At 37.1% G+C, this 26,270-nt stretch overlaps 1 protein-coding gene across 3 annotated transcripts in view; it reads right to left on the minus strand.

Moving 5' to 3' along the window:
• fgf14 (fibroblast growth factor 14) overlaps nucleotides 1-26,270 on the minus strand; it is a 131,669-nt gene that overhangs the window by 35,903 nt on the left and 69,496 nt on the right. For 2 of the 3 annotated variants that reach the window (XM_042763871.1, XM_042763872.1), the window contains exons 2-3: nucleotides 13,587-13,697; nucleotides 11,084-11,187 (exon numbers count right to left, since the gene is read on the minus strand). In XM_042763871.1, the coding sequence (XP_042619805.1) occupies nucleotides 11,084-11,187; nucleotides 13,587-13,697 (215 nt within the window). Of the gene's footprint in view, nucleotides 1-11,083; nucleotides 11,188-13,586; nucleotides 13,698-23,913; nucleotides 25,250-26,270 lie in introns of those variants that run through there. The other variant, XM_042763870.1, reaches the window with a different exon arrangement.

Raw genomic sequence — 26,270 nt, forward strand, 5'->3', positions numbered from 1 at the left:
CCGAAATAAAACCAGAATTTGTATTGGAGATGCTTTTTGAAAGATGTAGACGGCTGAAAACGGAGAAGAATTTGAACACAGACGCCAACGTTGCTAATTTTCTCCTGGACAGGTAAGATTCATCTATGCTTTGCTAACTTGTACTGTGATGTCAATGGACATTTCATATATTCATGACAGTCGAACAAAGTTATTTATGTTTGTGCAAAGTAACATAACGTTAGCTCACATGGACGTATGCTAACATTAGCAATGCATCACAGGAGCCCGTTTCTCTGTCATTATGCTGAGATGCTAAGGAAAACAACATTAGCACGCTCATTATGGCAATTTGAAACGTAATTGAGAGAGTAGCCTACACTAACAGTTACCGTTCTGTCTGTCACGTACGAGCATAAATCTTTACGATTATACTGTCACATACGAGCATACATCTTTACGATTATACTGTCACATACGAGCATAAATCTTTACGATTTATACTGTCACATAGACGCATAAATCTTTACGATTATATTTAACTAATGACAATAAGTACATTTTTTAAATACATAATTACTTATCAAAATATCTCTCATGAAGCATAAACATAATTACTTACTGTGTACGTCTGTTCGTCGTCTGGCAACCTCGAGTCGGGGTAGGGAGAGGGGATACACCGCTCTACAGTATTTTTATAGTGATTGCAGTACCAGTTTAGGCCACAATCCTACATACGGCTCCTTTAAAAATGAAACCACAAAATGGTCTAACAAAATTACTAATCCAACCACAAAATGCTGCAGTTTACAATATAAAATGCTTTCACTGCTTCTGTCAGAGCAAACTAGAATCTGTTGACAACAATTAGAAGCACCTTATGGAAATTTAAGCTGTAACCACAACGAATGATGGTATCAGTAATTAGGTCATTGCCAATCAGCTAATGAAACAGTTGCAACACGTTGAATGAACATATTTAAGGTTTATAGTGTGCACTTGTCCAACAAAAACTACAGGCTCTTCAAGCTGTTCCCTAATGAACAGGACATTCAAAGCTCCTCTTGTGTGTGAGAGGAAATAAATGAGAAACCTATGAAATTAGGGTTGTGCGATTTGGGGAAAATATCTATTTGTGATTTTTTTCTGACAGATATTGCGATTGCGATTTGATTTGCGATTTTAATTTTGCAAAGTCAAGCTTCAGCTTAACATTTTCAATAGTGTGCAGATCAGTATGGGTATCGTTACCCTGCTGAGAAAAACAATAGAAGCCATTACAGAAATTCTTATGGTTTCCATTTAAACAATTACAAAATTCCTTTTTGTTTTGGGCATTATTCCAATAGGAATTACCGCTGTTCTATTTTTTCCCATCTGCCAGATTACATCCCACCAATAGAATCCATCAAATACCAGTAGACACCATTATAGTTTACATTAAAGCCAATATAATTCCCATTATAACCCTTAAATCCATTAAATTTTCTATTGTGTTTTGGGAGGGGTTCTATGCGCTCGTGGAGACAACGAGCATTACAAGACAGACTGTGTGTGTGCGGCAAGTGTAAACGGTTCCTCCGTGGGATGCGGCAGAGAGGAGCGAGTATGAGAAGCATTCAGAGACACAGGCTATATGTGCAGTCTTCTGAATTGGAAATAGCGAACATGCATTATAAACTTCTTTTCAAATTATAATCTGTTGGGGAGATAAAATGTGCAAGATAACATTCATGTACTAATAAAAACATCTAAGAATATATCTTTTATTCTCCAGTACTGAAAGCAGAACCGATAAGGGAGCCCATGATATGTGTTGTGACACAGCTCTTGCGAATTATCATTACCTTTTTTGTCTGGTGTCTGTCATTTCGAAGCCAAAGTAATCTCATATTACATAAGTTTTTCTTTAGTATTAATTTGCCTAACTATCATTCTGACCCTATAGACGCCATAATCACACATTCTCTCCCGCTTTCCTTTTTTTTTTTTGTATGGTGGGCGTTTACACAGTTGGCTAGAGCAGTTCTGATTGGGGAGAACGAAGGTGGGCTCACTCTCTTGGTTAGTAAGTCTGCCACTCAAGGTGGCAGTCATGCATATGCTCTGGAACAGAGTAATATCGCATCCACATCACAGACTTTGTGATTAGCAAACCACAACGTCTCCAATCGCGATTGCAATTCGATTTCGATTAATTGCACAGCCCTACTTGAAATTCACTTGTATTATTGATATTCATGTTGAACAGTCAAATATTCTTATTTGAATTACTTTGGAAAATAAATTTGATTATACTGTCTCTGCAAAAAAAAAAAAAAAAAATTCTCATTTATCCAAGGAGTCATAGAGAGTGTCCTTTTATTACAATGTGAGCATTCAACAATAGCTTTCTCTAAATCTGTCAACACACCACCAACTCACAGCCAAGTCTTGTCGTCAGATTGATCAACTACAAATTAACACAGTAAGCATTGTGTCTTTATTATAGTCTCATTATAAAGATCATAAACCTTCATTGGGAAGCTAAACAGACTTACTGTATACAGTACCTGTCGAACATTATATTCAAAGATCTTATAAATGCCTGATATTATTTTTAAGGGAGGTTATCAGTTGTTTAATTGCAGATGCACTTCATATTTTTATCAATTGTTGATAAAACAGATACCTCTTATTCCGTTTATACTAGAGATTTCACTTAGCATTCTTACTTCCCACACTGACAGCTCCATGCAATACAATGATTTTATTTTTATGTGAGGTTATAAGTTGTTTGTTTGGAGATGAGAAAATGTTTTCCACGAATGCATAAGCCACTAGGGCTTCTATAGTCAGTGTCTTAAAGAATTAGTTCACTTTCAAATTAAAATTTCCTGATAATTTACTCACCCCCATGTCATCCAAGATGCCGACTGTCAAAACCAGAAGCCGTTCCGGCGGATAACGTAGCAAAGGAAAACCAGTCTCCTCTTGGCTTATATCGAAATCATCCGACATTTTCCTTAATAAATACTCATTTTGTGCTTCTAATTCGTGAACGGCATTTGTTTTGTTCTCTCTCTCTGCGCTCATCACTAATCATGCAATGCCAACGTGCTACGTCATCCACCGGAGCGGCTTCTGGTTTTGACAGTTGGCAGAAGGCAGAAGTGAGAGAAAAGTGTTCATAAAGCATATACATTTTTTTTTTTTTAAATGACCAATCGTTTCACAAGATAAGACCCTTATTCGTCATCTGGTATCGCTTATAGCCGTTTGAAGCTGCACTGAAACTGTAATTTTTACCTTCAGCCGTTTGGAGTCCATTGAAGTACATTATATGGAAAATTGTAATGTTTTCATCAAAAACTTTAATTTCTTTTCGACTGAAGAAAGAAATACATAAACATCTTGGATGACATGGAGGTAAGTAAATTATCAGGAAATTTTAATTTGAAAGTGAACTAATCCTTTAATTGAAGCCTTACTGCGCACAACAATATGAAAATCCACAGACATAGTCAGAGCTTTTCCTCTTGTGCCATCAAGAAGATCGTCCACCTCTCAGACTGTCTCCAGCTCTCTTATCGATACTGCGTTCTTTCCACTCTGTTGCACTCAGATTATCTGTCAGATACACATAACGCATGGCTCCAAAAGTAGGCCGTCTCTTTCTTACAGCATCCTTTTTTATGAAGACATAGGCAGATTTTACAAAGTGATTTTACCTGACAGAACCCCCCACCCTTTCATTTGAGGACCACTGAAGCTACCAGGCTCCATTATGATTGTACGGCCCTTCCACAAAGGAAAAATGGAGATTCTATTGAGTGGACAGCTCAAAATTTTTATGGACTTGTGAACTAACAAAGTTACACTACAGGGCTCGACATTGATGCTTGTCCACTTGTCCAGGACAGGTGGATTGTGTGAGGGGGTAAGTGAAAGAAAATTTTATTTGCCCGACCAGACAAGTAACCTGATTAAAACATCAATAACAAACAATAACTAGGGCAGCACGAAACTTTGGGGAGAATGATTCTGATTTTATTACTTTCAGTGTAAACTGTGACTGATAACGGAAAATGTATTGACAGTATCAGAAAAATCCAAACTAATAGGCGCAAAAACACACACAAAGAAACAAACATGAACAAACATACTGTGGTAGAAAAAAAGATAAATATTCTATAAAACATATGATATAGCTAAGCAACATCACGTAAGAACCAGCACGATTGCAAATAAGACACTGCTTTTATACAACAGAATTCAATAAACAAGTAGTTAATATGAACTGACCCACATTTTAGACACATTATTGACCATTTTTGCAAACGAAAATAGTTCTCAGCAAAGCCACAGCAGAACAGTCGCACATCTCCGAGCAACACACAACGGTGTGTTTCGTTACCGAACATTCAGCATTTTTGAACAAATCAGGTGAGTCAATGATTCAGTGAGCCATTCATAAAGACAGTCACTTGCTTTATTTATTGAATAAATTAGCCATTTGAACGAATTGGTTGAATCAGACAATGACTTGCCGCCACCTACTGGTGGTTTGGTTTCATATTTAAAAGTATCATTGCATTTTTCCAACATTTCATATTTACTGTTACATATTTAATGTTAAAAAAATTAAACATTATTTATGCATTTGCAATTTTACGGTGTAAATGCATTTATGGAACCTCTTATCTTCATTAAACAGTATGTGTAAATACATTTAAATGGCACTTTTGATGCAGCTTCAGTTGTTCCTCTGCAGTGGAAAGATGGAGTTTGTTGATAGTGTTTTGATTTGAATGGTAACAATCATACAGAGTCGAATTATTGTAACTGAATGTATTGATAAAATTTAAGAATTTGATGTAAATGATGAAACTTACATTTAGTAAGGTTAGGAAAATATTGCCCTTAAAAATAAGTGACAGTAAAGACATTTATAACATTATAAAAGATTATTTTAAATAATGCTGTTCTTTTGAACTTTCTATTTATCAAAGTAGTTTCCAAAAAAAAAAAAGGAGAAAAAAAAGGTATTTTGAAGAAAGGTAACCAAACAGTTGCAGAAAAAGGTATCACTTTATTTTAGGGTCTCTTAACTAGTTGCTTATTAGCATGCATATTACTAGAATATTAGCCATTAATTAGTAAGCACATATTAATGCCTTATTCTACCTAAACTTATCAACTACCTTACTAAATACTAATAAGCAGCAAATTAGGAATTTATTGACGGAAAAGTCGTATTTAATAGTGAATAAGTGTTACTTATTCTACAGTGTTACTGTTTGGTTACCCAAATTCTTCAAAATATCTTCTTTTGTGTTCAGCAGAAGAAAGAAATTCATATGGTTCTGGAAAAACTTTAGGGTGAGTAAATTTTCATTTTTGTTTGAACTATCCCTTTAAGCATTACACTGTTTCCAAAACTGACATAAACAAGAAATGTTTCTTCAGCACCAAATCAGCATATTAGAATGATTTTCGAAGGATCATGTGACAGTGGAGTAATGGCTGCTGAAAACTGTCATAACAGGAATAAATTACATTTTGAAATATATTAAAATAGAAAACAGTCCTTTTAAATTATAATAGATTTCATAACATTACTGGTTCTACTGTATTTTTGACCAAATAAACATATCCTTGGGCAAGCATAAATGACTTCTTTCAAACACAATAACAAATCTTACCAAACCCAAAGGGTAGCATCTTATAGGTACATTTTTTTTCCTGCTATGGGATGTCTCAGGCCCACATTGCAAAACTCAGGAATAGTGCACAAGCAGACGACTGTATGCTTTAGTCCATAAAGCCCTTTTGTGTTCACAGCTTGTGTTCCAAAGCTCATAAAGTCATTACATGGCTGAAAACAGATGACAAAAATTCATTTAAATTGAAAACGTGGCCAAACTTGCCTGACGATATGGCCAGCCTAAAATAGACAAAACTGGCATGGCTGTAATGCCACTGTCGGGGAGCAAGCAAAGGATTCCATTTAGATGTTGCCTGACAGTGAAATTGCTTTCACCTCCATTAGTCACCTGACCTTGTTTTGCCTATGTATTTCCAAATAAGACCCCTCTCTGCTGCACAAGCTGGCAGAAGGAAACTTTATCAGTGCTCCAAGCTCCATCTCACTGGTGAGGCTCCATTAACTCCGCGACCGGGCTTTCACACAACACCTTCCTCCCAAACCTCCATCCACCTTTAAATGACTGCACTGGTTTCATAGGTGAGCTACTGTAGGCTGCTCTCTATACCAATGCCAGTAAAAAAAAAGAAGTACGGACATCTTGTCATTGACCCTTGGGCTATGTGATGCAAGAGTGCTTATGCTTAGTGACAGTCTATTCAAAATTTAATTGTCTGCACAATGGACATGGGCATAGTTATAACTATATATAGGCCAAAGTACAATAACAGAAAAAAGACATAATAGTAATTGTGGTATTATTCATCTTAACAGAATGAAAAAAGGCCTATTTATAGATGACTTGTCCCCTGACAGCTTGTAGCTTTGACCTTATTGTTCATTAATGCATGAAGATGGTTTCTCACCAGTCCCTGGTTCCTCCCTCTGCTGCCTTTGCATTCAGGTAGCACAGGTTGGTGAAGCTTATTTAAAAAACAACAACAACAGCATTTTTGCGTATTCCATCTAATAAGGCGTTTCATCATAAAATATTATGCTCTGTGATTTTGGTTGCTTGTTCAAACAAAACAAACAAACAAAAAATGTGTAAGAAGATTTAGACATGAGGGTGAGAATAAAACTCTTGAGATTATAATCAGACTGAGCCATCTGCCATCACTGAGAAAAATACCATGGGATGAACTCACTCATATCTTGTCTGTTACAGCTTATAACCTCAGGTTGTGTTTTTTTTTTTTTTTTTTTTTTTTTTTTAAATCTAAAAATTGTGAAGGTTTTTTATTTGTTTTAATGGCACTGATAATCTTGCAATCGTCAGGCAGTGACCATCAATGGGAGAAGAGGGATTGGACTGTGCTTATCTCTGACTGGACAGGTTATGTGAAACCTCTGGTTAGATATGAGATTACTGCTAAAAAAAAAAATATGCTGTAAGAAGATTCTTATCTTTAACCAACATATACAAGAAATCCTGGCAGCCATCAAACTCATAGCAGGAAACATTAAAAGATTTCAACTTCTGAAGATTTGAAGATTTGAATAACCCACTATTATATCCCAACAACACTGAATGAGATTACAAGTACTGTAGAAAAACATCAAGTGACCGGAAATATTGTCATTATGTCAGGAGATGACTGATGTGATTACATTAATTCATAGGACTAAAAGCTCTATTACTTAGTAATATGGCAAAAATATCCATAATAAAATGTATGCATTACTGCACAATGCTTTGGCTGCATCATACAGTAAGTGTTCATAAAATAAATCACATACTTAACAAATCAAATTGGCTCTACTTCACAAACTACACAAGCACCAAAGGGATGTAAGCCTACAGGGGCTAGTCTACTGATGTGAAGAGTCAGTCTAACACTCATGAAAGGTAGCTCTAACAAGTGTGGCAGGGCGATAAAGCTATAGACCTCTTCAATCCATAGAGGAGAACAAACAGCTTTGAAGAGAGCCAGAGACCCACGAAAATCCAAATCACTCGGCCTTATAACTTCATAAAGTGACTAAAATGAATGAATATGCCTAATGTTCTTTGCCATTTGTTTTAATAGTTAAATGCAAATTTCTCATTCACTCAAGCAGACAAGTAAGTTTGCTTTTTAGAGCAATGCTTCTTTGTATTTATCTAACTGCATAACTGTCACACCTGCAGCCACCCACAAAAGGAGCTTGATTGTTATTCCAAAGGATGAATCAGCCTATGAACATCAACGGCAGACTGGAAAGCAGAGTTTGAGCCCTTTGAACAAAAGAGATGGATTGAAAAATGGAAGATTATATAAGTCTTTCTTTTCTCCCAGGCATGAATCCATTGTGGTGAAACTCCAGTATGTTTCGATACTATCGGGTCACTTGTACTCCGCGCTTGACAGAAAAAAAGGCTTGACAGACAAAAGACTAGGATGCAGTGCTAGAGTTCCCTAATGGAATTCTGCTCTATTCAACAGGACTATCGTATTCTCTCAGCCTGACTCTAAGAGAGAATAGAGATCAACTAATCAAAGTGGCCTGTCAGTGTGCCTTCATTTATGTTTGACTGATGAAGGCAAATGAGTAACGATTGATCGTACACTATAAAATGTTATTAATCTGTGATTGAATAAAATGCTGGAATGACAGAAACGGACACAAAATTGTTTCAAAACTCACATTAGCCACAGCAGACAAGTTTTAGTGGTCTCAGAATAATAATAAATATCATTCTGGTCTATTTTCATGCCTTGCAGTCTTACCCAAAATGCTATAAATACTATTAATTCCATTTGTTATTTTTATTAATGTAATTTAGCAGAAAGTATAAACTCTATTAAGTATAAAGCTCTTCAAAATGGTTAAACTCATGTTTGCTGTAGTGCTAGAATTAAATGTCATTTTTAATAAAAAATCTGAGGGCATCTACAGGATAAGCTTTTTTTATTCACTAATGAAAAATGGCCTCTAATGGATGGAGGGTCAGGTAATAACTGCACATTCTCATAGAAAAGAGGAATAATGACAAATGAATGTACAAACCTCAGAGAGCAGACAGAGAAAAAGGAGGGGAGCTTTCTCTGCCATTACCTGAGTCATTCACACAGGAACAGAAAGAGCAGAAAAGAAGCAGTGATAGAAAGCTTAGAGAGTGTGTGGGCACATCCATAGAGTTGATCAGTAAGCCCATTAGGACCGAGAAAGATTGTCATTGCATAAGACTACCCAGTGAAATATGCCGGGTCAGTTGTTTGCTGAATTTTGGAAATTTTAGCTTGATACCATGGAAGAACAGCTTCTGCATATCAACATGTCTAGTCCATATAACCATTATTTTAAAACTAATGTCTAGCACTAAAAATACCTTTATAATTGGAAACATGTCTGGGGCATATACAGAAACACTTTAGAAAACATATGATATTTTAAGTGTGGCATAAATGTCTAAAACTATCTAAATAATTCTGGGGGTCACACCACCCTTTCTCTGTATGCAAAGTTATCTGTACAGTATGTGGTGACTATTACATTTACAATTACATTTACAACTAAATTCATTAATTCAGTAGACGCTTTTATCCAAAATGACTTATAAATTAGGAAAATAATGTGATTCATTCTAAGGAAGTAGCAGCATAAGAAGTGCTATAATGCAAAGTTCCAAAGTTTTAGGAGCTATAGATCGCGTATCAACAGGATTCCAAGTGCTCATGGAAAAGATGAATTTGTACTGTGCAGTGCTCTGTCAAATAATGACCAGCACCAGAGAGGAAAAGTAACACCTCACTGATTGCCATGGTTGCCAGTAATTAACCATCTGGTAAAGGTGAAATATATATATTTTTTTAAAAGCAAGAGACAAGAAATAATGAAAATATGAGTACATGAACAAGATGTTTATCTGCTCTATTACAGTCTGTATCTGTAGCCATTTAAAATAAGAGACAACCACAGCATTTTAATCATGATCCAAACAAAGATGCTGCATACATGAGCAGTTTCAGATGTAAATTAGAATGTATTATTTAAAAATCTGAAGCAAAAACAGAATGGTCTGACTTAAGCTTTGTGAAATTATGCTACATAAATAATCTGCAAGAAACAAAAACAGCAAACGGTCTGAATGAAAATGCAAATACACTCTCTGAACAGCAGGTGGCGCTTATAGAACAGCAGCGCAGCACTGCTTTGTTCTTTAAACCCCCACTACCAATTCAATATTTAGGATTTTCTTTATATATTTTGCACATAGTGAACAGTGACCTTGTTATGCCTGCTACAGTATTTTCTTCTCTTTGCGTCCATCTTAAGGGTCTCAAGCCTCTGTTAACGGCCGTTAACAAACTTCGTAATATTTAACCAAAAATGACATTTTGGAAAATGATTTCAATGCAGTTTGTGCAAGTCCAGAACAGAGATCGGCTGAAATAAAACAAAAACCGTTTGGAGCAAAATCTGGTCGGTTCTGAATTAGTTCCCTGACACGTGACATTGGAGTGCAGCGAAAGGGTGTGATTGGCAACTAATATAACCAATCTAAAATACGCATTAATGTTAAGAATGTAAAGATGAAGCTTAATTGGTTATGTAACGTTGAAATAGAATGGTGGACTGTTTCAGCTCACAGCAGGCACACACTGTGCAGTAATTCACAAAAGTTTTTCAGAGAAATGAAGACAGATCACACCATAACAATTATGTGCACTCTCACAAATGCTGCCAAATATGCGGCCGCAATTTTGAGCCGTGCTATCTGGACATATAGGTCTTCTGTGTATTAGTGCAACATCAGTTATTACAGAATAAAATACTGGATGACAAGATGTTCTGCCCAAACATTTGTGGTGGTCACAATGACTCATCTTTTATCTGCCGTCAGAATATCTCTTCAGATGAGTTTGAGCTCAAGGTGAATAAAGCAGTAGTGAAGAGGGTATCAGCTTTGAGCCTGAGCTGATGTGTCATTGTAAATGAGATGGCCATGCCAACATCTCAGAGTGAACCACTGACAGATATTGCAAACGAGAGTGGGCAGACTACAGATTTTGTGTCCAAAATCGCAAAGTCATGTTTCTAAATTTAACTATGGTAGATTTAAAATCCAATCAAAACCTGTTTAAGAACAAAGTGAGCCTCTCTATAAGACATACTTTATTCTAATTGCAACTGACTATTTTACCAAATATTTGTGTGTGCTATGTATTTTTATGGCTATTAAATAATAACATCTTTAGAATAGCTAATGTAAAATCAGTTTTGTATCAATTCTCCCATATACAATCACTTAGTTATTACAGCTATGGGATACTGCCTTAGAATGATGCTGCTTATGTAGACAGTAATTCACTAGCTTCTGTAACAGCACAACGGAGTCTGCCATCTGTAATGCCTGAATTTGTCACAAACATCTGAAGTTTAATCAATAGGATTGTTAGAATTGTTATCCCAAGTATACGACCATGTACTCACTGATGTGTACAGATGGCCTTCTCCATTCATGGCAATGTACAATCCCGTCTTCACAGACTGAATAGCAACGACCCGAAGGCCCACAGGGATGAGGTTGAACAACGCTGTAAAGACAATATGGGGTTAACAAACGTAACTTTCCCATCAATTCAAAATTCAACAAATTATATCTAAAAAAAGAACTAAGGAATTGCTGTCAAATTTGAAAATTAACACAAAACTGTTACAATTTTTGAAGAAAGTCTGAGCATGAGGCTGCTAAGGTGCTTTTAATGTTGCAATGCAGTTCTAAGAGTGATTAGGATGTGGAACAAACCTCTGACCCTAATAATAATAATAATAGCAAACATCAATAAAATGGAATTAGAATGATAAACAATGGGCTTCAAATCTCAACCCATAAACTGAACATGGCACGCACTCTACAGAGTGCATAAACAGGGATAGTGTGGAGCATAAAAACTAATACACAGAAATTGAATGGAAGCCTCATAATATGTAGAATAATTGTTTTTATGCCCAGTGGGCAGCAACAGAAGCCTGGCGCTACAAGCTGGAGCATAGAAGGCTGGCGATTCGAGGCAGTAGTAGTGCGTGGCAGATTTAATGGATCTTTTGTTATTGGAGCAGCTCTTCGGTCTTGTTAGGTAATGGCCATTGTTTGTACTGGAGGGGAGAAACAGCCTAGCTGGTGACACTAAGTGCATCCAAAGGGGTGATTTAAACCTATAGTGTGATGAACTCAATTCAACTCACTGATAATTGGCAGAGCTCCCGGGGTGCTTGAATGAAAATTATATCAGAAAAGCCCTGGTCTGGAAGACTCCGGTGTGGCAAAATATGAGTGGGATGGTTACATCAAAGTGAGTTTCTGGAAGTGCTCCACGCGCACATTGGAACAGATTCTTAGAAGGGCACAAAATGGACTTTGCATCCTTGCCTTCCAAAGAGAGCATGATATTGAATGCTATTTCATTCTTTTTATTTTTTATGTTTATTTATATTTGGCTTTGCGACTTACAGAATTTATATAAATAACCCATATCAATAACCTAAAAAAAATCAAAGCAAGTGGTATTTATTCAAGAATTTTTAAGATAGCAAAAGCAATTTCACAAAATCTAATTATTAAAGGGGTCATGAACTGCTTTTTTTTATTATTTTGTACTGTTCTCTGAGGTCCGCTTATAATATTATCAAGATTTTTACATAAAAAAAAAAAAACATAATATTTTAGCAGTAATAGGCTATTTTCTGTCCTGTTTTGACCCCCGCTCATCAGAATGCACAGTTTGAATAGGTGTGGCAGATTGTAGACTCGGAAATAAACGCCCACTGCTATGGCAAACAGTTGTGTGTGTTTGACAGCTACATCCTTCACACATGGACGCTGCTGTGATTTAGGTCAAAAATGCATAAATACTCAGTTCATATCAAACGATCTGTAATATCAGACAAAGCAATAATGATCACGTAATAAAAATAAAAAATTCGAAGCCATCTTTATTGTTTGGTTTCTGTGTAGACCTGCTTTCGTCTCTCTGGTTATTTACACTAAGTGCACGAATCAGTGGGCGAGGCTCAACAGGCAGTGATGTAGAAGCAGGCATAGATCTTCTTCTGCTGAGGTGGGGTTTACCTCCACTCTATTACGTCATAGAGCCGCACATTCCACAAGCTGTCGTTTTGGCAGACTGGCTTCAATATAAGCTGTTTTTTTACTAATGAGAAAGTTTTGAGTTCTGAAACTTATAGGATGTTTTTATAGTAAGATGACCTCTTATATGTCAAAAGATCAAGGGATTTTTGATTTCTCAGTTCATGACCCCTTTAAATAATAGATGAAAAACAAGTGGATTATCTATATAGTTATTATATAGTTTCTATAAAAAAATCAATATGTTTTCCTTTTGGGAAGGAAACTCTATTTTCTGCTGTTGTTTGATTACTTCAGGGAAACTTTGATTACTTTAGTAAAAATGTAATATATCTGATAAAAATGATCAAACAATGTTTTTATTGTTATATGCCAACACTACAGTTATTTTCTGCATTTGTGTAGGTGTGTTTCTTAGTGTCACAAATGTCATCTCTTGAGTGTGTGACTGACAGAGAGCCCTCTGTGTGTCACTCTTTCATTACAGCTGCATATTAAAATCAAATTAAGCAGCTGGCCTGAAGCATTTGAAAAGCAGGCCCAGTAGAGGCTAATAATACACCACAGCCTCCTGAGTTATCACCTCACATGCACACACATCTCCCCAAGGACCAGCCTACTGCCATATCAGCAACAGTGATAACTACATAAAATTAATCAGTAACAGGGGTTTTATAAGTGTGTGTAGTAAAAATAATGATATGCATTTGTGCACACATTACTTTTTAAGTGTAGCTGTAACATATTGAGCACCAGAAATATCAAGCAGGGGTTATTCCTTCTGAAACATGTTCATGTTTTGATTATTTATTATGTGTAATAATGATGAAATTTGAGGGAACTCACAAGAATTACTACTGTCATCCTTAGTCCCATCAAGAGATCCATCTGGGTTCATTTGCAAGTAGTAGCCCTGCCTGCAATATAACCTGGTCACTATACCCTTGAGCTGGGGATCTGTGGAGAAAGACAGAAAACACTCAATAAACAACAAACACTTCTTTTAGATTAACTACAGTCTATAGACATTACAAATGTAAACCTAAGTTTATGTAATCTTCTAATACATGTAAAGAGAATGATGTAAAGTTATAGTGCACACAAAAATGAAAATAATGTCATAATTTTTTCACCCTCATGTCATTCCAACCCTGTATGCATTTCTTTCTTGTACAGAACACAAAACAAAATATTTTTAAGAACACTATGAACCAAATAACACTGCAGCCCATTGACTTCCATTGTATAGACAAAACGTCTTCTTTTATGTTCCACAGAACAAAGAAAGTGCTGTGCATTGATTTTAATATGACATAGACTCCATAGCGCCCTCTTTAGCTGGGCCTGATAAAGATTTAACTTGACCACCTGGTGTCAAATTCCATACAAAACAAATTATTTCCTAATAATAATATAATGCATATTGTTACATTAACAGTACAGTTTGAGTAGTACTGTAATATGATTGCTAAATAGAAGGGGATGGTTTTATGATAACAATTTTTTGTGCACAAATTGTCACAGGTCTGTTTTTGGACAGAATTTAATTAAAAATGAAGATAAAGATAAAGCAAAGGGTGTCCACTCCTGTGTTCCTTTTGACTTCTTGCTTACAGCAGTAAGAGAAACAGACTTTTTACATGAGAGTGGAGGACAAAAGGAAATAACAAACCACAGAATTTTCTATCAAAACACTGTCCTTTACTTCAGAGTTCATGCACACATACACACATTACAGCTACACTGATTTTTGAATTGTGTTTGCTCAGAAGTATCGCTAAGGGAAAATCAAATGTCTACATACTTGACAGTGCTAATTCAAAAAGACACAACAGCAGGCTGCACTGTTAGAACTCATCTAAATACAGTAGACACGTGGTGAAGGAGTGTTCAAAAGCAGCACCAAGCATTCACACCAAAATTATCTCATTCCAAGTCTTCTGAAGCGTTACACAGGAACACGCGTCACTCCAGGATGGACATCAATAATTGACCGATTGGTAAGCCCTGCCCCCCTTAGTTACCGTTGCGAACTCAGACAAACAAACAGAGTTTCTAATTGTCTTACAATGACAGCTGTCAGTGTGAAAACCTTGTTGATCTTTTTGATAAATTTTGGACACAGTGGGACTTAAATATGCATTGGAGGGCTATATAAAAGATTGTAAAATAAATACTGTGGTTATTAATTTGGAAGTGAGGGTTTACAGATCACAATGCAAGCAGGAAGAAGCCTCATGTTACGTTCGTCATGATCACGTATGCAACATCCTGGAACACTGTTCACTGTTCATGTATCGCAGGGTACGATTAAATTAAATTACATTTAACCAGTTTAATATGATGAGACTTTATGTGTTTTTCCCCTACACAGCACAAGATGCGAGAATAGTCTGCTATTTAGGTTTGTATGGACTCAATAACTTTAAGGTTAGCTAGTTTTAGCCAGAGATACCTTGCTTAAGCACAAGATGACATTAACGTTCTGCTTGAGCAGATGAAAATTGTAACGACAACCAGAAAACGAAAGTTTTTGTCTTCATTGGGATTGGGGGTGAATGCTTTGGGACATTTTGTTCCATTTTGTTTGGGTTTAGGAAATAGAATAAAATAAATTTTATTGTTTATCCTCTCAGGATACCTGGAATCACTGTTACAAGTACCCCAGGCACATCGTTTTTTCCATTTTTGAAGCATAAACCCCATAAAAACGATGCAAGCACCGGATTTTCCAATCTTTCTCTATGGTGCTGAAACGTACAGATGTCCGAGTTCCACTCCCCGTTTAACTGATACTCGACTGCCATTGGCTCATCTGCGTTTGAGGGGAGGGGCATACTGATAAGTCAATTGTGTCTTCAAATCAATCGCAGTGTACCACATTTAAATGCAGACATCAGCTAAATTTGTATTTCACAAATGAAAGTCATAAAAGTTTGAAACGACATGAGGGAGAGTAAATGATGAAAGAATATGCATTTTGGGGGTAAATATCTCTTTAAGACTGCAAATGTAGCATGTGCAAATTGTAAAAAAAAAAAAAAAAAACATACTACTGTTGGTTGTTTAACTCTGGGGAGGCTGTGTTGTGCTTTAGCAAACACTGCTCGAGGGTAATCACGTAAATAGATGCGGGTGACACCAATTTCATGAGACAGGAAGGAAAAACAGGAGAATTTCTTACAGTATAAAGTGCTGAAGCCTCATTTGGCTATAAGGCTCTCTTGTTATACACTTAACCAGTCTTGCTGTGCTTAATTCCAGGATGGTAAACAAATAACTGCCTTTTCAAATTAATGTAGGTACAATGCTGCTGTTTACCCTTGGCCTGCTCCCCTGGATTTGCCTGCGTTAGGCCAGGGCAGAGCTGAAGAAACTGGCACATCAAAAGTGGCGAGAGAAATAAAAAGAGAGAGTGAGAGAAAAGAACAAAAGGAGGAAGGAGAGGGTGAGTTTAAAGGGAAAGATAGATTCAAAGAATGCTAATCACAGTGGTGCTTTATGATATCTGCCTCCACCTACGCAGTGATACTGCTGAGACAGCATCTTGAGATGCTTAAAGACAGCAAAAAGCTCCTCAGCATTTACTTACAGAAAAAAAAAATTAATTTCAAAGAGATGAGCTACTGTTCCATACGCATCCCAAAATGTACGCTTGCAATATTTAGGGGATGTAAGGAAAATTTGATTTGTACACAATGTAAGTAAGTTTTGCCACCATGAGATGCCAGGATGTTGCTACAAGTTAGTGGTCAACTGATATTGGTTTTTCGACAGCCGATGCAGATGCCGATAACTTGGAAAGCAGGGGGGTCTATAGCCGATATAAAGCCAATATAATTTTTATTATTATTATTAATAATATTTAAGAAATTTGAAATCATTTGACAATGGATTAAAAAATAAATGTGTAAAATAAACATACTTATACTTTAGATGACAAAGTATTTTTCACAAATAAATAAATATTCAATAAAAATATAATTAAAAAGTAAGTAAACACTGTAACCAACAGGGCACTCAGTATTCTGGGAAGTTTGTGTGCATTGGGAATCATATTTTTCAAATAAAGCCAGGGTAACACTCATTTTACATACAGCACACAGAGAAAATGACATGAATATGACAGTGGGCAAATGCATAAAGCGCGGAATAATTTGAAATCACGAGTTTAAAGTTTAAAGCATTCAATTCACATGGAGCGACCGTCACACAGAGAACACGCGATCATGCTGGATAAAAATGCACACTTCACAAGATCTCACAGCTGGATTCGACTAAATTTGCAAGGTTTGTGATATTAAATGTTTATTAGTCATTCAAAGATTTGTTTAAATTATATAAATGCGTAATTGTATTATGCTTGCCTTTCTATTACTAATAATATAAAAGCAATCTTTATAATACTTTGTGTATACATTTATTCCTTTGTTTAACTGTTCTATCGAATTATTAGACAGACTTCTATCCATATTAAATAGAACTGTTAACAACATGACATTAAACAAGAGGGAGAGTGTGAGCACTGTGCGCTCAGGCACTGCCGTTCTCAGTGCCATCAAAATAAAAGTCCCGCCTCGAACACATCGGCCAAGCAGAAAAACTTATCGGCCGATGCCGATATTTGAAAAATGACATATCATCCAATATATTGGCCTTGTACATATATCAGTCGACCACTAGGGTTGTAAAAGTGTTCAGACTCTTTTTTTAATTATGCACTGGCTAAGGTGTTCTGGGTAGTTCCCAAGGCATTGATATGTGGTTGCTTTGTGTTGATTTGCATGTTGCAATGAAATATGTTTGCTATGGTGATACAGCTGGTTGCTGGACCAAGTCAAAAGAGCCAACCTTCGAGTGTCTATGATATTCTGGTCTCTAGATATGGCTTAGTTCCCTCTTTTAAAGTAATATATTATGGGACGTTTTTCAACTGTTTTAATGTCCACCAGAGAAAAATCATGGAAAAGTAATAGCACAAATCTCTTCGACAAGCCATCAAATTTTAAGTATAACTGCAGCACAAATGGTACAAGATGAGTTTTGAAACTTATCCATACATATTAGGAAAAGCAAAATCAATCTAAATAAATGGCATCCAGGAAATCAATTAAGTGCATCATTAACATAGCATAACATCTCTCACTCCCTCTATCCATAAAATTACTTAGTTTTTAAAGATGATTGACGTTCATAACATACATCCTTATAAAAGGTTAGCAAGCAGTTTCATGGTTTTGTGTGTGTGGTGGAGAGAGAGACAGAAGGAGACAGACAGGTGGAGGTGGCTATCATCAGACAGACAGGGTGGGGGGCATGTCTCACTGCACACAGCACCAGCTGCAGACTTAACCACATGTGATTGACCCACTATAGACTTTCAGGAACACGAGAAGGGCTTTTCCAGCTTTCGTAAGCAGCCTCACACTGTTCACAGTCACAGGAAGGACTGAGAAAGCTCTGCTATTACATTACATATTGGAACTACTAGTTTTTTTAAATGCATGCTCTCTTCTACAAATGTTGATCATATACAGTATTATGAGAAATATATTGCAAGAATACAAAAATTATGTATATATATTAGGACTGAGCCATTCAAGTCAACTGCTGTCATCTCCCAGACATTCAAGTCAGTTCCAGCCACTTCTGAATCTGCAGAATCAACCTCCGTCTTCCTAGAATCAGCCAAGAGTACTACTGATATTTCTGTGCCAGCCAAGCCCACTCCAGTCATTCCAGATCCAGTCAAGCCCGCTCCAATCATTTCTAAGATGGCCAAGTTGGCAGCTCAGTTCAAGTCAGTTCCAGTCAACTCTAAGTCTGAGTCAACTTCCGTCATCCACAAATCAGTCAAGTCCACTTCTGTTATTCAAGAGCCAGTCAAGTCAACCATCAGCATCTCTCAGTCAGTCGAGTCAGTTCCTGCTACTTCTGAATCTGCAGAATCAATTTCTGTCTTTCCAGAATCAGCTGAGTGTGCTCTTGTTATTCCTGAGTCAGTCAAGTCAACTGTTGTCCATCAGTCAGTTAAGCCTGTCCCAGTCACTTCAAGTCAGTTTCAGCCACCGCTGAGTTGACGAAGTTCACTGCAATTCCGCTGGCCGAGTTAGCTACAGATACTACAGAGGCAGTCAAGCACATAGTATCCACTCACCGAAAGCAGAGAAAGAGAATAGCCTGTGCTGTCTACTGTCCTTCCTTCTCAAGTCCCAAGTCCTATAGTTCCAGAGGCATCTAATCTAGTGAATTCTTCTAAACTGCCTGCCATTTATGTCAAGTCAGGGTGTGTGTACTTGCCAGTCATGTCATGCCCTCCGAGACAGTTTCTACCGGCTCTGTCATGTCCACAGAGACATTCTCTGGACTGTTGTCTATGCCTGCTCTCACAGCCATGGAAGCTGCCCGTTTTAATGGCTGCAGAGGCCTTTTCTGAATCTGTTGCAAGTCTTGTCTGCCAAACCTGTTGTGGTCACAGAGTGTGAAATTCCTGAATGTGAAGCTCCCAAGTCCACTCCGGTCCAGGTTGTTCTGTTCCCGAGCCAGCTCCAGAGGGAGATGTCGTTTTTGAGCCCACTCCAGCTCCTGAAAGAGCAGTTGCAGAGCCCACACCAGAGAGAGCAGTCCCAGTGTCTTCTTCAGCCCCAGAGCACAGTCCAGTGCCTGTCTCTGAGCCTGTTCCCAGGACATACGTCTTCCCTGCCAATTCAGTCTTTGCCCCTGAATCTGTCTCTGTTACCAAGCCCAGCTGGAAGTTTGGCCAGTTAGGCCGCTCCCTCTATCTAAAGGTGACTCCAGTCAAGTTCCCATTCCTCCCTTCCCACCCTCTGTGTTTCCTAGTTATGGTTCCCCAAGGCCAGCACCTCCCTGGTCAGCCTTGAACTTTTTGCCTGGTCCTTTTCCCACCCGTTCACTGTGTTTTCTGGCCAGTTTGGGACTTCATGTTTACATGTGTACTGTTATTATGTATATAAATACACACACATACTGTACATGTAGGCTATATATTTAAGAAAAATATGTTATATTTATATGTAATATAAATGATATATAATATATAATTTTTAAATATATACATGTGTAATTATATATACATAATAAATATACACAGTACACACACATATTATGTAAACACAAACTTTTATTTTGGATGCAGTTAATATATATATACTAAATCAAATATATTTCAAGAATTATTTCCTTGTATGTAGTTTTTTTTTTTCATGTTGTAGCGAAATCGTATCGAACCGAGACCCCCGAACCGAGGTACGTACCGAACCTTGACATCTGTGCACCGTTCCACCCTAATATATATATATATACAGTATATAGACACACACACATAATTCCTCTCACCTCTGTAAATAACAATAAATATCACTTCACGTATCACTACGTCGTAGAACGTGGCAGACGTGTAATACTGAAAAGTAATTTAGTCATTATAGGTGAATTGACATCAAGTTCAGTAATTTACACAGTCAAGGATGAGCACCACCTTACACTCAAGACTAAAGGAGGCATTATGCACTTTCAGTCAGAACTAACTGAGTGTATGCAACATTCATCAGACTTTTTAATGAGACTTAGCATAGAGAGAGATTAAAAGCTAGTTTCCACTGGTGGTCTTCCATTCCACTGAGCATTCTAATTGGACCCAAAACGTAACGTCCAAACAGCGTTGAATCATGTCTTGCCGGGAAGAATCTCTGTCATATTTATCACTAATCTGGATAATAAGCATCAGAGCACTTAACTTTCACAGTGGATAAATGGAGAAGCTCAAAAAAACAATAAATACTGCAAAACAATTGCTTAATTAATAAAGACGACTAAATGATTTCTGCACCCTTCCTGGCCTACTACATGCTTTTAGTGAAACTTCAATACAAGGTTAGAGTTATACGTTTTGCTATATAAGAACCATCCACCTATTAAATTTATAAATTGAGTTTGCATCAGGGCATTTTAGTAAGTAATCACTTCACAACAATTTTTATTTTTTCACGGCCATGGGACATAAAATGTCCTGTGGAGTAAAAAGGGTAAAAATTGCTACATGGCACCACTCTGAGATGCAATCAAACAGATAACCTCTCTGTTCTGAACAAAGAGATTTTAAATAAATGAAAGATACACTTGTGTTTTCCGGCTTGATGGAGACCTTTCATGTCTGGAGATATTTTTCAGATTTTTTTCTGAGGTCATGGACATTAACAAACAACTCAGCCTCCTCATTTTATTAGAATCGCGCCTTTCATATATTCAGACAAGGTTGGTTAATAATGGCAATATATATATATATATATATATATATATATATATATATACACCAACTGTCAGTCAATTTCAATATCTGAACTATAGTGAGACTTTATCAACCTTTATTCTGAGATACCTATATGCCAGCCTAAAATCATTTGCAGTTTTACAACTGTTGTTTGCTAGATCGCACAATATGACCCCAGTGAGATCTCGGGTAAAAGCTAAATCACACTGTGCAACAACAACTGTCAGACTGTATAATGCACACTTTAGCTAAGACTTTGGTCACAGCTGACAGCATTGACCGGGCAACAGCCTGTGTCCATTCTGACATCTTAAATTGAAATGGTATCTTACAAACCTGTGCAAGACTTTGTGTTGGAAAATCTTTGCTTGAAAATATTAAGACATTCGTGATCTTTCATTCAATTTTGCCCTATGAGCAAAGAAATACTTTATCTCTTACGACACAATAATGACAAATACAATATACAGTGAGCAACCTAAATTAAAAGGTTTCTTGGGTGTACCACTAGTGTTATTTATACATTTATAGAAGTTTTTCTCAGCGTGATAATTTTGAATCAATGCAACATGACACATATCTCTGTAATGATCTGGTCACGCCAATGTCTATCAATAATAGCATTCTGCTTGAGAGTCTAGAAAATCAGATAAATCAGTATGAAACAGTATATAAGAACTGTTCCTTGTTTAATGTTTTTGGATGGTGTGCTGGCCAAATTATAAATCACAGCCTTGAATTCCACACAAGCACTCCAAATGAAGGTGGAAAAAAAAACAGTACCTTTCTTTTTGCAAATTGATTTTGCCATTATTATCATCATCATTGCTCATTTTGCTAGACATTTGACAAACCTAAAGGACACTGAAAATATGCTTGAGCAAGATTTTTTTTTTTTTTACTAGTGTCTTCTCTGATTCCTTTTACTACACTGTCACAAGGCAAAATGTCTGAATTCATGGTCTGTACATGTGCTTTTATACTCAGGGGAATATTTCTAATGTCTGCATGTTACGTGGAGACAAATGTAGCATCTCACTGCCTTGTGAGGCTATGTTCAAAGGTTATACTCAAAGTGTCCTTCCTGTGACCAATACTAAATTACCACCACTAAACTAATCATTATTTCTTCTGAGCACACAGGCTACATGTGAAGAACCTAGGAGGGTAGGCAGACTAACGCACAGCTCCACAGAGCCCCTGGTCAGGCCTCAAGGCTGTGAAAATGCTCACTGAAAATTTTGTAAATCTATCAGCAATGAGAAATTAATTAGATCAATCCCAAGGGGTGATCTGTCAAAAGTAACTCAGGCAACAATGCAACAGTCAACAGGACTCAAAAGAGGCCATCCGAACCAGCTGTGAGCACTGGTAGTCATCTTAAACAGCAAATGCTTAAAGAAACCTTATTTTCAATTTAATTGTAAATAGTGACAATGTTGGTAATCTTGACTTACATGCCTTGTAAGAAGCTGCCTCCCCCCACCCCCCCCCCAAAAAAAGTTAACACTGGGAGTGTAAAGGGAGGCCATGAGCTGTTCGCCATCTGTAATAAGATGGCCGTCACAGGTGCACGTTAGCTGAGACGTTGCAGGGCTAATTCATCACTCTCAGTTTCTCCTGGCAACAGCTACATCTTTTACTCACTACTTATTTGTGCAAGATTCCCCTCTGGACATTTCTGACAGGTACAATGATATACAGTATGCCAAATTGCCACCTCTATTATAGTTTTATCAGTCTGTAGCTCAACTATTGGATAAGCTGCCGGCCTACAATGTTTTATATATATATATATATATATATATATATATATATATATATATATATATATATATATATATATATATATATATATATATATATATATAATTTCTGCTTGCAAGACAAAAATGCACACACAACACATATATATTTTCTGGTTCTAAAAAATAAGTATAACCCTCGTGATTATACATTAACATATTAACTCAATGATATACGATTGTCCTTAGCTAACTGTCAGTTTATAAGATTGTCTCCTGAAAAACTGATCATTTTCTGATTTTCTGTAAAGCAACCTTGCATACTAGAAAATGTAAAATTCCTATATAAATGTGATATATGAAACAATATATTTTTTAAAAATACTTACATTTAGAATAATTCATCTTTACAGTAGGTCACATCATAATTTCATTTTTTAATCTAAAAAGGTCTACATTACTGTTGGGGTGACAGAAAGAATGTTTTTATTTGAATCTTACCTAAACTGAATATTGTGTCACTGCCATTTCTATTAAAATAAGCTGTCACTGGATGTTGTTTACTGATGATGTGATAGCATTTTTTCCTGCAACACTTTGGGCACCTGCTGCTTTACTTGCATTCATGAAACGTGCCAATAATTCAACATCAACACCTCCCAAGGGTACAGCAAAGATTCAGAGGTTGCCAAATCTCAGAATATTAAAAACAATGCATATATCTAGTCTGAATCAAAACAATATCTAGCTCTGATATATGTGGCCTTTAAAAACGGTGGAGAATTGTTTTGAGAATTATTTGGAAAGTATGACGTACATAGATTAAAGTTGAATACGTGGTCTCATTACTCACTGGTCTTATTACTGACTTAACAATTTGCGTTTAAAAAATGACAGATTTGCAGACTGATGGAGATAAAAACAGTCTGTCAAAGAAATCTGTCAAGACACAACACAAGTCTCATACAAACCCTATAAGCTATTCTCGTCGAGATAAACAGCAGCTCCATGCCGCAAGTCCCTTGTTGTCAAAGCTGAATGTGAAAATGAAATGCGGGCATATATTATCTCAAGACATTAAACATAGCAAATACTTCTTATGTGCACAATTATGGTTCGTTTACGGAACTTCCCACACCTTGTCGTCGTAGTCTGCGTTTCCTGAGGCCGAAGATTCGCACTTTGGAGAAGATGTCGACCAGGTTCCCATTGCAAAGCCCTTTATTCTTATTAGGGCTTTTTCTCCTTCTGTTGGTGGATGGTCGGTCTATATGCTGCTCCCGTGCCTGTCTCTTCTGGCGGATCAAACCGCTGGCAATCGCCGCTGCCATGTCTCAAAAACAGGGCTGTTGAACTCCTTACACACAAAGCACAGACAACAACAACAAACCGCCCGATCGGTCTCAATTATTGTCCCATTTTTGCGACTGTTTGTGTGCTCTGCCCTCTGAAATGCACGGATGATGATCAAATAAATCCACACATCACGAGTGGCGAAATAAGACACTGAATTAGCATAATGAATACAAAGGTTAAGTGTTACTCAACTGTCCGTATTTCACATCTTGTCTAATTTTCATTTTGAAGTCACGCGGCTCGCATGTTACTTTTCATTCCTGATTTTGCAATGCTTTTCGGAAAATGATTATCACATGAGCTGCCCGGCTCCTCCAAAATGTGGAATATGAAAATGTATTCAAGGCACGCCTGAGCGTCTCTTTGATCCGTCACTTTCCTTCCTTTATTTTTGACCCGGTCCTGGTGAAATTCAGCACCCTGGACAGCGACGTCCACTCCCGGAGTCTGAACAAACAAAGCGTTTTTCGTTCTGAGCTGTCAAGCGGAGAAACGCGACCACCTTCTACTCCCAGGTGGAGCCCTGCGACTACACATATTCATATGTCTCACATATTTACTAAGTTTAGCAGATATCCACGCCAGTTCCGTTCAATCGTCCACTCATCTTGAGAATAACCGACGGCGTATCGACGCTGAGTTGAGGTAAGTTTGAACGAAGGTGTTTCTTGTTGATAAGGAATCTCCTCAGACGATCACTCCCCATTCAGTCTCATGTTCTAGGTCGCGTGGTTATTCAGGAACGATGTGCGTTTTTTTCCTGTTCTAATGGAGCATGTCTTCTGAAGGGAAATATAAGCAACACTGAACGGCTCCGGTGAAGATGACGTCTACCCGGTGTGACAGGAACGAACAAATAAATAAACTCAAATAAAAAAGTCTTTGCCCGGAGCGGGAGCATACAAATGCGCACCATAAGTGCTAACGTTAGCCAGGAAAGAAAACGTATTCAAGAAATGCTCCTCTTCATCCTCCATCTCGAGCTCATTTAGCGTCTCCAACCGTTTGGAGCGAGTGATGCGTACGCTTTCCGCCTCAGCCTCACAGATCAACGGCATCAACAAGTCTTGACGACCACGCGCTTCCCTCCTCAGCCTCACAGATCATCAACAAGTCTTAAAGACAAACTCCTCCTTTGCCATCGTTTCCTAAACGTAAAAAAAACCCACCCTTCACTTGATGTCCATCTAGATCTGTATTTTGTTTACGAGCTGATAAGAGCCTATGACATTTATTATCTAATAGAATTTATCTAATAATGTTTATAGAAGCTAGTTGGCAGGTGCCAAAAATATTTATAAATATAGACATATAGAAATATATTCAAATGCCCGAATTTATTAGGCTATTCGAATTCCAAATAATAGAAAAAACACGTATTTTAAAGTGTGTGTATTAACGACAATCAAGCAATATGGGCTTAGTTGTTGTTGTTGTTTGTTTGTTTGTTTGTTTGAGACAGAAAGGCTGAGAATTTAATGTCTAAGGAATTAATTTCACTTAACTCCACCGACACGCCCCACGAGAGCAAAATGAAGCAGAACTACATCACACCTCTGAGGTGCTATTGAGACCCCCAGTGCTTTAGACAAACACACCTATGTAACGCATTGCATGGATGAGTGCCTGTTTTTTTGCTATAGACCTACATTTATCTGTCGCCTGTTTCTGGAATCATATGGTAATGAGTGTTGCGATAAGGGCTGGGGTGCCAATTTAATATCATGCCCCAATAACACAGAGTATTTTCTCATTTAGATTAATATCACCAGAGAAACACAATCACCGAGCAGGAATAAAAAAAAAAAAGAAAAAGAAAAACTCAAGAGGGCCATCTGCTGTTTGTCGCTGCAATGAAATATTCAGTCTTTCATCCCCTGCTGTTTTTCAACCCCTTCCACCCAAATAGACTGGCAATATAACTCTGGAGTGGTATTTCCAGATCAGTCACTGCTTGAGCAGATTAAAGAGAAAATACAAAAATATATGGAACATGCAATTAAATCTAACAATATATACATTACAAGCATATACTTTCGCAAAAGCCATTTTGCATTAAAATGGGGGGAAATTATCTTATTATCATACCTGAATAAACCATATCAGCACGGATATTCTAGATTGCTAAAATAATGAGAG

This window comes from Cyprinus carpio, chromosome A9 (assembly GCF_018340385.1).
Source record: "Cyprinus carpio isolate SPL01 chromosome A9, ASM1834038v1, whole genome shotgun sequence".
Classification (NCBI taxonomy): domain Eukaryota; kingdom Metazoa; phylum Chordata; class Actinopteri; order Cypriniformes; family Cyprinidae; genus Cyprinus; species Cyprinus carpio.